The sequence below is a fragment of the Balaenoptera borealis genome (genome assembly GCF_965194805.1).
Source record: "Balaenoptera borealis genome assembly, chromosome: 8".
Taxonomy (NCBI): Eukaryota; Metazoa; Chordata; class Mammalia; order Artiodactyla; family Balaenopteridae; genus Balaenoptera; species Balaenoptera borealis.
The window spans coordinates 34,783,985-34,797,646 of NC_138865.1; the positions used below are offsets into that span (position 1 = coordinate 34,783,985).

The following is a 13,662-nucleotide window of genomic DNA, read 5'->3' on the forward strand; positions in this document are numbered from 1 at the left end:
TAAAATAGACTTTAAAATACAGAATGTTACAAGAGACAAGGAAGGACACTACATAATGATCAAGGGATCAATCCAAGAAGAAGATACAACAATTATAAATATATATGCACCCAACATAGGAGCACCTCAATACATAAGGCAACTGCTAACAGCTCTAAAAGAGGAAATCGACAGTAACACAATAATAGTGGGGGACTTTAACACCTCACTTACACCAATGGACAGGATATCCAAAATGAAAATAAATAAGGAAACAAGCTTTAAATGACACAATAGACCAGATAGATTTAATCAATATTTATAGGACATTCCATCCAAAAACAGCAGATTACACGTTCTTCTCAAGTGCACACGGAACATTCTCCAGGATAGATCACATCTTGGGTCACAAATCAAGCCTCAGTAAATTTAAGAAAATTGAAATCATATCAAGCATCTTTTCTGACCACAACGCTATGAGATTAGAAATGAATTACAGGGAAAATAACTTAAAAAACACAAACACATGGAGGCTAAACAATACGTTACTAAATAACCAAGAGATCACTGAAGAAATCAAAGAGGAAATCAAAAAATACCTAGAGACAAACGACAATGAAAACACGACGACCCAAAACCTATGGGATGCAGCAAAAGCAGTTCTAAGAGGGAAGTTTATAGCTATACAAGCCTACCTAAAGAAACAAGAAAAATCTCAAGTAAACAATCTAACCTTACACCTAAAGAAACTAGAGAAAGAAGAACAAACAAAACCCAAAGTTAGTAGAAGAAAAGAAATCATAAAGATCAGAGTGGAAATAAATGAAATAGAAACAAAGAAAACAATAGCAAAGATCAATAAAACTAAAAGCTGGTTCTTTGAGAAGATAAACAAAATTGATAAGCCATTAGCCAGACTCATCAAGAAAAAGAGGGAGAGGACTCAAATCAATAAAATCAGAAATGAAAAAGGAGAAGTTACAACAGACACCGCAGAAATACAAAGCATCCTAAGAGACTACTACAAGCAACTTTATGCCAATAAAATGGACAACCTGGAAGAAATGGACAAATTCTTAGAAAGGTGTAACCTTCCAAGACTGAACCAGGAAGAAATAGAAAATATGAACAGACCAATCACAAGTAATGAAATTGAAACTGTGATTAAAAATCTTCCAACAAACAAAAGTCCAGGACCAGATGGCTTCACAGGTGAATTCTATCAAACATTTAGAGAAGAGCTAACACCTATCCTTCTCAAACTCTTCCAAAAAATTGCAGAAGAAGGAACACTCCCAAACTCATTCTATGAGGCCACCATCACCCTGATACCAAAACCAGACAAAGACACTACAAAAAAAGAAAACTACAGGCCAATATCACTGATGAATATAGATGCAAAAATCCTCAACAAAATACTAGCAAACAGAATCCAACAACACATTAAAAGGATCATACACCACGATCAAGTGGGATTTATCCCAGGGATGCAAGGATTCTTCAATATACGCAAATCAATCAATGTGATAAACTGTATTAACAAATTGAAGAATAAAAACCATATGATCATCTCAATAGATGCAGAAAAAGCTTTTGACAAAATTCAACACCCATTTATGATAAAAACTCTCCAGGAAGTGGGCATAGAGGGAACCTACCTCAACATAATAAAGGCCATATATGACAAACCCACAGCAAACATCATTCTCAATGGTGAAAAACTGAAAGCATTTCCTCTAAGATCAGGAACGAGACAAGGATGTCCACTCTCACCACTATTATTCAACATAGTTCTGGAAGTCCTAGCCACAGCAATCAGAGAAGAAAAAGAAATAAAAGGAATACAAATTGGAAAGGAAGAAGTAAAACTGTCACTGTTTGCAGATGACATGATACTATACATAGAGAATCCTAAAACTGCCACCAGAAAAATACTAGAGCTAATTAATGAATTTGGTAAAGTAGCAGGATACAAAATTAATGCACAGAAATCTCTTTTATTCCTATACACTAATGATGAAAAATCTGAAAGAGAAATTATGGAAACACTCCCATTTACCATTGCAATAAAAAGAATAAAATACCTAGGAATAAACCTACCTAGGGAGACAAAAGACCTGTATGCAGAAAACTATAAGACACTGATGAAAGAAATTAAAGATGATACCAACAGATGGAGAGATATACCATGTTCTTGGGTTGGAAGAATCAATATTGTGAAAATGACTATACTACCCAAAGGAATCTAGAGATTCAATGCAACCCCTATCAAATTACCAATGGCATTTTTTATGGAAGTAGAACAAAAAAATCTTAAAATTTGTATGGATACACAAAAGACCCCGAATAGCCAAAGCAGTCTTGAGGGAAAAATACGGAGCTGGAGGAATCAGACTTCCTGACTTCAGACTATACTACAAAGCTACAGTAATCAAGACAATATGGTACTGGGACAAAAACAGAAACATAGATCAATGGAACAAGATAGAAAGGTCAGAAATAAACCCATGCACCTGTGGTCAACTAATCTATGACAGAGGAAGCAAGGATATACAGTGGAGAAAAGACAGTCTCTTCAATAAGTGCTGCTGGGAAAGCTGGACAGCTACATTTAAAAGAATGAAATTAGAATACTCCCTAACACCATACACAAAAATAAACTTAAAATGGATTAGAGACCTAAATGTAAGACTGGACACTATAAAACTCTTAGAAGAAAACATAGGAAGAACACTGTTTGACGTAAACCACAGCAAGATCTTTTTTGATCCACCTCCTAGAGTAATGGAAATAAAAATAAATAAATAAACAAATGGGACCTAATGAAACTTGAAAGCTTTTGCACAGCAAAGGAAACCATAAAAAAGACGAAAAGACAACCCTCAGAATGGGAGAAAATATTTGCAAACGGACAAAGGATTAATCTCCAAAATATATAAACAGCTCATGCAGCTCAATATTAAAAAAACAAACAACCCAATCCAAAAATGGTCAGAAGACCTAAATAGAAATTTCCCCAAAGAAGACATACAGATGGCCAAGAAGCACATGAAAAGCTCAACATCACTAATTATTAGAGAAATGCAAATCAAAACTACAATGAGGTATCACCTCACACCAGTTAGAATGGGTATCATCAGACAATCTACAAACAACAAATGCTGGAGAGGGTGTGGAGAAAAGGGAACCCTCTTGCACTGTTGGTGGGAATGTAAATTGATACAGCCACTATGGAGAACAGTATGGAGGTTCCTTAAAAAACTAAAAATAGAATTACCATATGATCCAGCAATCCCACTACTGGGCATATACCCAGAGAAAAACATAATTCAAACAGACACATGCACCCCACTGTTCATTGCAGCACTATTTACAATAGCCAGGTCATGGAAGCAACCTAAATGCCCATTGACAGACTAATGGATAAAGAAGATGTGGTACATATATACAATGGAATATTACTCAGCCATAAAAAGGAACGAAATTGGGTCATTTGTAGAGATGTGGATGGATCTAGAGACTGTCATACGGAGTGAAGTAAGAAAGAGAAAAACAAATATCGTATATTAACGCATATACGTGGAACCTAGAAAAATGGTACAGATGAACCGGTTTGCAGGGTAGAAACTGAGACACAGATGTAGAGAACAAACATATGGACACCAAGGGGGGAAAGCGGTGGTGGGGGTGTGGTGGTGGTGTGATGAATTGGGCGATTGGGATTAACATGTATACACTGATGTGTATAAAATTGATGACTCATAAGGACCTGCTGTATAAAAAAAATAAATAAAATTCAAAAATTGAAAAAAAAAGTGAAGCATAATAAATAAGGTATGCCTGTATTATGATATTTTGTTTTAATGAGTGGAGTCCAAGAAATTATATTAATGTTTTTGCAAATTGTTAACAGGATGGAATCCGACGTGGTAGACCCAGAGCAGATACTGTACGGGATTTAATAAATGAAGGAGAGCATTCGTCCAGCAGAATACGTTGTAACATCTGTAATAGGGTGTTTCCACGGGAGAAATCGCTCCAGGCTCACAAAAGGACTCATACAGGTAAGCTGAGCAAATTTACGGAGTGCCAAAAGTGATACTTAACTGAAAGCTGATTTGATGTTTGGGCCTATAAATTAATTTTTAGTTATCTTACATTTCCTTATTGTAAAGTTTTTAAAACAGGCACTGTGTAGTCAGCTTCTCTTTTGGTGGGGAGGGATAGTTTTCTGAACATTGATACCATGTGATTTCTAAAGTTATCATGGTAATTAATGTAGTTGTCACAGGAATGTTATTACTAAATTTGGTTCTATCCTTCTATGTACCCGAATTTTACTTGATATGCCCTTAAGTTGTCTGTATAATTGTTAAAACTGATTTGTAGGCCAAATCCTAAATCAGTTATAGTCAAGTTTTTAATAGAATTTCTACAGTCCTCAAGGTATTTGACCTAACTATTAAATCTAAGGTGAAGTATAATTTTTCAGAATTAAGTGTATTGTAGGTAGCTATCCCAAGACTATCATATATCTTTATTTGTGTAGAGAAGTTATACTTGCATTTAAAATACCATAAAAATACCATATAGAGAGCAAAAAGATAATATAAAGAGGGGCTTGTTCTTTCCATAGAGAAAGTTGGTCCCACTCAGAAGGAGCCATGTGGTTCTAATAATGATATCAAATAATTTACAGATGAGGAAACTGAGGCACGAAAACACCCAATTACCACTGACTTACAACTTCTCATACCCTTAATTCTAGAACTACACTGGCCAGTATAGTAGCACATGTGGCTCTTGAGCACTTGAAATGTGGCTAGTCTAAACTGAGATGAGCAGGATGTTTAAAATACACTTAGTATGAAAAAAAGAGAGTAAATGATACCCTTAATAATTTTTGATAATGATTACAAATTGAAATGATAGAATTTTAGATATATTGGGTTAAATAAAGTATATTATCAATTAATTTCACCTGTTTCTTTTTACTTTGTTAATGTGGCTACCAGAAATGGTTCTCATTCTATTTCTGTTGGTCAGTATGGGTCTAGAACTTGGGCTTTTAACCCTTAGTCCCCTGTTTGTTCCAGTATGTTTATGGTCATCACCTGTTTCTTTTTTCTTTCCGTTTTTGAAAAGATATATTTTAAGGGTATGCTAGAATACAGTTTTCTTAGCTAAATCCCTGAAAAAGGGTAAAATTTTAATTTTGAATCATTATAAACTAAGGTGGCCAAGATGTTTTGACTTTAGGTATCATTCAGTAAAACTATTATTGAATGAATATCTGATTTTGAGAATTTTTGTATTTTTTCAATCTACTTAGTCTGAAATAACCCCAAATAACTGGTACACAGCTGTAGAGTACATGTTGCCAGTGTGAAATCAGTTGCCAAGATTCAAGACCATGCGGCATAATAAAAAGGTGCCTGAGTCCCAGTCCTGATCTACCACTAACCCATTGTGTGTCACCCAGTACTTCCAGGCTTACTACACTGTATGCCAGGGAACTGAGCCGAAGATCTCCATGCTATAGTTAAGCTCTAATAGTATATGCTTCGTAAAAGGTTTTTGTCTTACTTTATCCTATGTTTATTAACTTGTGTCCAACTGTCACATTCATTTAGTACATTTCTAAATAATGAGAAATTTAGGGAAGACTCATTACTGTTCTTTGAGTCATATGGGAAGAACCAGTATATAATTGTTGACCAAAGAATGTTTATTCAAGAAATAATAAGTTTAATCATGATTGAAAAACAACCTTTTTGAGTACTTTCTTTAGCCCAGCACTGTGTTGTATATAGAAATTGAAATGGAGTACAAGGTGTTACGCATCTTTGTATAAGGAGAGTACCATGATACATAAACAACATAGACACTAAGTTAGTGAAGGGATATGTAGCTTAATACTTGGAGGCGGGGGTTGGGGGGTAGGGAGGAGCTTTACTGAGACTACAGGATTGGGAAGATTTGAATGGGCAGAAAAGATAGGGATTTCAATGAGTAGAAGATGGGGAACTGCCTCATGGCTGGAATGAATCTCCAAGAGGGAAGTAAAGATAAACCCTGCTCCCTAACCTAGTAGCTATAGTGCAGGTATTAGAGGACCATTTAAAAATCAGCAGATAATTTTCAGTTGTTCAAGAAGTATAGTAGGGTTTGGGGTAATTTTAGAGGGTAGTTGCGTGGCAGCTATTCTGGAAGTGCTGTGCAGGTCAGAGACTAGAGGCCTGCCAGGGTTCATTCTAGGTGGGAGGGGCTACCAGTCTGACCAGGGGAGGTGGCAGTGGGAAGGCAGGAGTGGCAGACATGTTAAAGAATCAGCAAGAAGAGCTAGCGATTTGGATTGTGGGGCGAAAATATGGAATAAGTTGAAGATGATAACTTCAAGGATTTGAACCTGGGTACCTAAAAGCTCAACGCCTAAAGAAAATATTGTGCTTCCAAGTGGATAGATGCTTCATATCATCGAAGTGTGCCCTTAGCACTTCCACTTGCAGCTCTGCAGAGGCTGTGACATGTTTTAATTGTTGTTTGCAGTCGTAACTTACATAAAGGTTGATTCTCTCTCCCTGCCCCTTCCCCTTCTCACCTTATTGTCTCAGAAATAATATATAACGTATGTCTACTTAGGTGAGAGACCCTATCTGTGTGACTATCCAGACTGTGGAAAAGCCTTTGTTCAAAGTGGACAGCTCAAAACCCATCAGCGTCTTCACACCGGAGAAAAACCTTTTGTTTGTTCAGAAAATGGTATGGTGTTAGGAGTTAAGTTTATGGAATAGCTAGTTGGGAGTTAAAATATCTTTTGCTTGAATTTTTGGGAAGCGAGATTTTTGAGAAAGATTTAATCAAACCTCATAAGTTTTCTTCCTTGTTAATTGTGATCCATGCTCGATTTCCAGGAAATGACTGATTTTTAAATAAAGTATTCTTTTTAGGTGAAAATCTTAAAGGGCAATTAAAAATGCTATATCCAGTTGTATGCTGTAGGAAAATCTATACAAGTAAATACAGCCTTTAGAGTAGGCTTTTACTTTGGTTTTAAACTTTTTAACTGTTAAACTGAAAGAAGCACATTATTGTCGAAATTTTCAGTACAGGAGGAGCGGGGGTGGGGTGGATTTTACCAGCTCAACACTGCTACTGTTGGTAATTTCATAGTTTCTTAAGCTGTTTTTTTTATGTACATTTTTACACAGTTATATTTGAAATTCAGTACAGTTTTGTTCTGTTTCTCCGTGGTTTTCTTTTCTTTTTTTTAAATAGATCTTTATTGGAGTATAATTGCTTCACAATACTGTGTTTCTGTTGTACACCAAAGTGAATCACCCATATGTAAACATATGGCCCCATATCCCCACCCTCTAGAGCCTCCCTCCCACCCTCCCTATCCCACCCCTCTAGGTCATCGCAAAGCACTGAGCTGATCTCCCTGTGCTATACTGCTGCTTCCCACTAGCTAACTATTTTATATTCGGTAGTGTACATATGTCGATGCTACTCTCACTTCGCCCCAGCTTTCCCCTCCCATCCCGTGTCCTCAAGTCCATTCTCTATGTCTACATCTTTATTCCTGCCCTGCAACTAGGTTCATCAGTACCATTTTTTTTTTTTTTTAGATTCCATATATATGCGTTAGCATATGAACAATGATTGCCTCAATGTTAGTTATTAAATATTTAATTTGTTTTTAAAATTTGCTTGTTACCAACAAACATGAGGGGCGTGTTTTCCTACTTAAACTTTTGTTTACCTTTTGGGATTTTTTTTATGCTAGAGTCCAAGAATGAAATTCCTGGGTCAGAGATTTTGAACATTTTTATGACTTGTGCTAATAAATCACTTTCCAGTGGGGTTGAATGCATTTACATTGCGATGACCAAGGTGAAAGAACCGTCTTCACATTCCTCTCAGTGGCATTGATAATATCAGCTTAGGGTTATTTTTTTTTCTCCTCAAGTTATAGAATGATAAATTTCATCATCTTAATTTACTTTTCTCGGATACCAGTGAAACTGAACATTTTCCATGTCTGCTGGATGTCCAGATTCTGATAACTGTTTCCTTCTGTGTTTTGAAGGCTGCCTAAGCAGATTCACCCATGCAAACCGCCACTGTCCGAAGCATCCTTATGCCAGGCTGAAGCGAGAGGAGCCCACAGATGCTCTCAGTAAGCCCCAGGCTGTGGACAACCAGGCTGCCGCCGAGTGGTTGGCAAAGTAAGGCTCTCTCTGGAGTCTACTGCAGAACACTGCCCAGTGTGTGGGTTGAAGTTGGGGACTTTGACAGTTCATTCAGTTTAAATAAGTCGCTTTTCTACACATTTTATAAAATAACTTGAAATGGCACTTTGTTTCCTGAAACCACAGAATTGTTAGGAGTTTTATTTGGATCTGTGTGATAGAAAACTACTATATAATATTAATTAGTCTGAGTGCTCAGACCACAATTTATTTTAAAAGCAAGAGTTTACCCCATTTGAAAAGAATGTTTTTTATGTATTGTATTTCATTTGTCATTAATGCAGTCCCTCTTCATTTTCTTTATATTGGATTTAGCTACGTGTTGATTATTAGAGGGATAGAGACTAGATGTTATTCTAAAGTAAAATTCCAAAAAGCACCCAGTTTAATTTTTTTTAATGGCAACAACGGCACCAGTATAAAAACATTTCTCTAAGGATATTTTGATTTAAGGAGTCATCTATCACATACACACTAGCAGCAGCTGACTGTGCCGCTCCCTAGCTTCACTGGCTTCCTCTGTACTGAGGATAAAGTCTAGAATCCCTAATTGTGTTGCTGTGGCTCTGCCTCCCTCTAGCAACACAGCTGTCTCCAGCCACCCGGGCTCCTTGTCTCTCAACAGCACTATTGCTGTTGTTTCCAGGCCTTTGTGCTCACTTCCCTGTTCATTTAGCCACTCTGCTCATTCTTCATTTCTTACTCAGGTTAAACATTACTTCAGGAAGTTCTTCCCTAACCTGCCCACTAACCCCCAAAACAAACAAGGTTAAATCCACTTAATAGATGCTTTTATAACACATTGTATTTTCCCTCTCAAAACCTCCTTCGCACATTTACTTGTTCAGTGGCTATCTTCCCTGCTGGATCATAAGCTCCACAAGGACAGGGAATATATTTGTCCCGAGTACTGCATCACTTCCTTCCTCCCTCTTCCTCCTGCCTGGCCCCCACTGCCCCATTATATCTAATTGTGCCCAAGCCAGAAACTTATTAGTCATCCTTGTGTTTATTCTTTTTCTCCCATCTACTCAGTGACCAACCTATGGATTCTACTTCCTTAACAATTATCAGATTCAGCCACTTCAGTCTTCTCAATCCATTCTCCATGCTGCTGCCAGAGGAGTCTTTCTAAAATGCTAATATGATGCTCAATATTAAGTCTAAGCCCTTTATTATAGCATTCAAAGCCCTTCGTTACCCAGTCCTTGCTGACCTTGCTAAGGTATTTTGCTATTTTGCTATTTTCCTTTTTTAGTTGTCCTTCAAGTCATACTGAACTGTTTGCATTTCTCTTTTTATACTTCTGAGTATTTCCAAAACTTTTCTAGTTTGAGTAGTCTGGATTTCCTGAAATCTGGTAATTGTATTTTTTTTTATATGTAAATTTAAAAACAGCTTTATTGAGGTATAATTGGCACACAATAAATTGTACATATTTAAAGTGTATAATCTGATGCCTTTTGACATATGTAGACACCTGTGAAACCATCACCAAAATCAAGATAGTGAACTTAACCCATCACTTTCACAGGCTTCCTCATGTCTCATTGTAATCCATTGTCCCTGCATGTCCCTGCCCTCCTCCACCCCAAAGGACACTGATCTGCTTTCTGTCACTATAGTTAGTTCACATTTTCTAGAGTTTTATACAAATGGAGTCATATAGTATGTACTTGTTCGTCTGGCTTCTTTCAGTCAGCATAATTATTTTGAGAGTCATCATGTTGTTGAGTGTATCATTTCATTCCTTCTTATTGCTGTGCAGTAATCTGTTATATGGATGCACCTCCACTTATTTATTAATTCAGCTCTTGATGGGCCTTTATGTTGTTTTTGGCTATTACAAATAAAGCTGCTATGAACACGAATATACAAGTCTTTGAATGGACATTTTTGTAGGTAATGGTACTGTCATTTAAATATGCCTTTCTTTGGTTATCAAAAAAGGTGGAACATTTGCATTTTCTCATGTGAATTATCAGTTGGCTACATAATAGAAAATGATGGTGCTCTTAAGTTCTTGAATAAGTGCTATGTGTTACACATATTAATCCATTTGTCCTATTTTGTGGGTTTAAACTTTCTCATAGTTAACTTTGTCAGAAGCCATCATCCCTCTGTGGATAGAATAAATGGGTTTCTAATGATTATTCTACTGTTTCTATATTTTATTCTAGTCCATTTCACATATGGTCTTTAAGGCAGCTATAGTTTAATGACAAAAACACGTGACTAGAGAGTTGAGTATAAGACCCAGAACTGCCCACTTGTTGATTTTGTTATTCTGAGCAAGTCCTTCAACTTCTTGAACTTGAATTTTTTCCTCTGTTATGGAAAAACATGTGATGTATGCGAAATCACTTTATAACTTTATAAACTGAAACACATAAAATAATACTGTAGTAAAGACCCCCCTTTTTTTTTCTTTAAAGAAAAGTGAACATTTGAGAATGTTATGTATACTGTATAAGTAATACGGATGCATTTCATATAGGTACTGGGAAACACGAGAGCAGCGTACTCCCACCTTGAAAGGAAAGCTGGTTCAGAAGGCAGATCAGGAGCAGCAGGACCCTCTGGAGTACCTTCAGTCTGACGAGGAGGACGATGAGAAGAGCGGTGCCCAGCGGCGGCTGCAGGAGCAGCGGGAGCGCCTGCACGGAGCCCTCGCTCTCATCGAGCTCGCAAACTTGACGGGAGCGCCGCTCCGCCAGTAGCCAGAACACTGACTCTTTCCACTGTACAAAAGTACTGCCCAGCGTACTTAAAAAGTAGATCCTTGGGCATAAGCTAAGCACCTTATTTGCTTATCATAGGCTGCTATTCTGTAGAAATTTATGAAGAATGTCATTGCCCCAGAATATGGGGTGAGAGAGAATTGCACTTTTTTTATATGGTAATGGATTTGTTGTAAAGTTTAAAATATTTTGTAAATATGGGACTTCTAGTACAGGGTAGAAAACTACATATTGTGGGAAGCTAGATTTTGCAAGTTTAATGCATTCATTGGAAGCAGTTCTCACAGGAAGCACTTTCTGAATAAGACACTTGTATGAAAAAAAAAAAAAGAATGGTACATGTAGCCAAAGAAGGTTTAAATAGATTATTTATAAGATCATTTTTAACAATGTATATTAGTATGTTTAACAATACTGTAAACACTGAAACAAGCAAGAAAGTATAAGATGTGTGTAAGATATATATTTTTAAATTGCAAAATAGTGTGCCTAATAAGACTAGAGAAATGGAAAACTGACTATTTCGGAAGACTTTCTAACTTACCAACTTTGGAAGAAAATAGGTATTTGAACACCTTGGTAAGATGAACAGTAGTTCAGAATTTTCAAAATTGGAGTAAAATCAGTCTTATTCTATCTTTCTGAGGCTTTACAACTCACTGTGATATTTAGGTTTGAAAGCACTTGTCACCCTTAGCTTATTAACTTGGGAACTTTTGCACATTTCATGTTTCTCATTTGCTGAAATTGAATGATTAATCTTGCAAAGTCTAGGTAACTTGGTAATTGGTATTTTTAAAAAATATTATGGGCCCTGTAATGAGATTTGGCAGTTGGATTTTTTTAATAAAAGGGACATCTACAGGGTTGTTTTGTAGTGAACTGTTTTAGATCCTTTGTTAGCAAACACTAAATTTAAATGTACTGCTTGTTTAGAATTATTAGCAAATGGAAGCCTCCTATTTATATTTTCAGTGCATAAAGCCACCTTCTTGCTTTACTTCAGAATAACATGCCAAGCTATTTTGTGTTCACTAAATTTAGCTATCAGTTAAACACTGCAGAAAATATTAGCGACTCAAATAAGTAGGCTTCTGGAATAGTTTTAACTGCAAGTGTGTTAACTTGTGTGGTGGTTTTAAATCATTTTTTCCAAAATAGATGAAGTTTTTAAACACCACTTTATGTACTGAAGCATGAATAGAAAAATCAAGAGCTGAGTAGTTCACCTCCTTTATGTAGGCATAAGCCTCCATCATTTTAACTTGTTTTAAGCAGAAATTAAATTAAATAACATCATAGCATGGTAATTTCATAGATTGCTTAATTGGAGTAAACTTCAGAATAAGAGAGGGAAATATGGGCTCTTCAGCGCCTTTTTTTTCTTTTTTGTATTGAAGTAGTGGCCTACAGATGTAGTTTAAACATTATCTAAAATGTAGGCTTCTTTATCTCAAAATCCCAATGTGTTGCAGTACACAGATAGTTTAAAATATGTAGCCATGGGGAAGGGGAGGTATGTAAATGTCTTGAAATGGAGCAAAAGTATGAAAGATGATAGTAACAAATAATGTGTATGATGAGGACATACTTTAAAAATGTAATTCCTCTGTACAGTAAATTACAAATCTTGAGGGATTGTTTTTTTTTTTTTTGTAATAAGAGAATTTATATTTGTAATGGTTTAAGAATTTTGTTTGTAATCTGGTATATAGAATTTTAACTTGGAGCACTTATGAGCAAGTAAGAGAGACTATAGCATCTGAATTTTCTTGGTTTAGGTTTCAACATTTTTCTCTAGAATTTTTCCTCTCAGATATGACTTAAATGAATTATAAAAAGCGTCGTCAGTCTTGGGAAATTTAAAATTTTAAATTTGATGAGCTTACCTAAAGAAAGAAGTGCAGTAAGAATTTAAAAAATACAAATACTTGCCAATTCACAGATAATAAAATTTAAGGCCTTCAAAAGTAAGAGTTTTTGTTTGTTTATCCTGTCAGCTTTTGCCAACTATAATAGTTATATTCACAAACTTTTTATTTGTATAATTGGAAGTTTTAAGAAATTATTACAACTATTTACTATAGAAATATTTAAAATGTTCTTTTTTTGATATAAGCTGTATACTTGGACAAAATACATTGGCATCTAAAATTTGAGGTGTGTTAACACTGCTTTTTGTTTTAAAAATGTGGTTTACATTCAAATTTTTGAAGTGTTTTATGCTTCATATGGCTAAGTTGTAGTTTGGCAGAGTTAACAGCATAAGAATAAACATGCTGTAATTTTAAAAGATGCTTTGAATAAAAACTTATTTTAATTTACAGTTTAAAGTACATGTTCATTCTTAAACCCTTTATAATTTGTTTTTCTTTTTAAAAATATAATAGCCATAATATAAAAATCTAAAGATGGAAAGAAATGTCACCTATAGCCATACATTCTCCCATCATTATTATTTTGGTGCATTTTATATTTCATTCCAGTCTCATTCCAGGCATCATTTTAGCATAGTTGGAACCATCATGTGAATTCCTTTTTCTTACTTTAAAATTATGGCCTTTCAGAATATAGATATTCATTTAACTTCCTCATCTGTTTCATTATTACAGTGTTAAAAATACTGGTGTAAAAAAGTATTAAACTATTGCCAGCTCTCTCCCAGGCTTTATATTAGGGTAATCAGC

At 35.6% G+C, this 13,662-nt stretch overlaps 2 protein-coding genes across 3 annotated transcripts in view; both read left to right on the forward strand.

Annotated features, from left to right (window-relative positions):
- ZNF367 (zinc finger protein 367) overlaps positions 1 to 13,301 on the forward strand; it is a 28,342-nt gene extending 15,041 nt beyond the window's left edge. Inside the window, exons 2-6 of one of the 2 annotated variants that reach the window (XR_014247611.1) lie at positions 3,893 to 4,043; positions 6,622 to 6,741; positions 8,072 to 8,210; positions 9,270 to 9,459; positions 10,732 to 10,866. Coding sequence is in view for 1 of the 2 variants with exons in the window: in XM_082402491.1 (XP_082258617.1) it covers positions 3,893 to 4,043; positions 6,622 to 6,741; positions 8,072 to 8,210; positions 10,732 to 10,954 (633 nt within the window). In the remaining variant the exon portion in view is untranslated. Of the gene's footprint in view, positions 1 to 3,892; positions 4,044 to 6,621; positions 6,742 to 8,071; positions 8,211 to 9,269; positions 9,460 to 10,731 lie in introns of both variants that reach the window. The other variant, XM_082402491.1, reaches the window with a different exon arrangement.
- Positions 1 to 13,662, forward strand: part of HSD17B3 (hydroxysteroid 17-beta dehydrogenase 3) — a 233,399-nt gene that overhangs the window by 63,590 nt on the left and 156,147 nt on the right. The gene's annotated exons all lie outside the window — the stretch shown is intronic.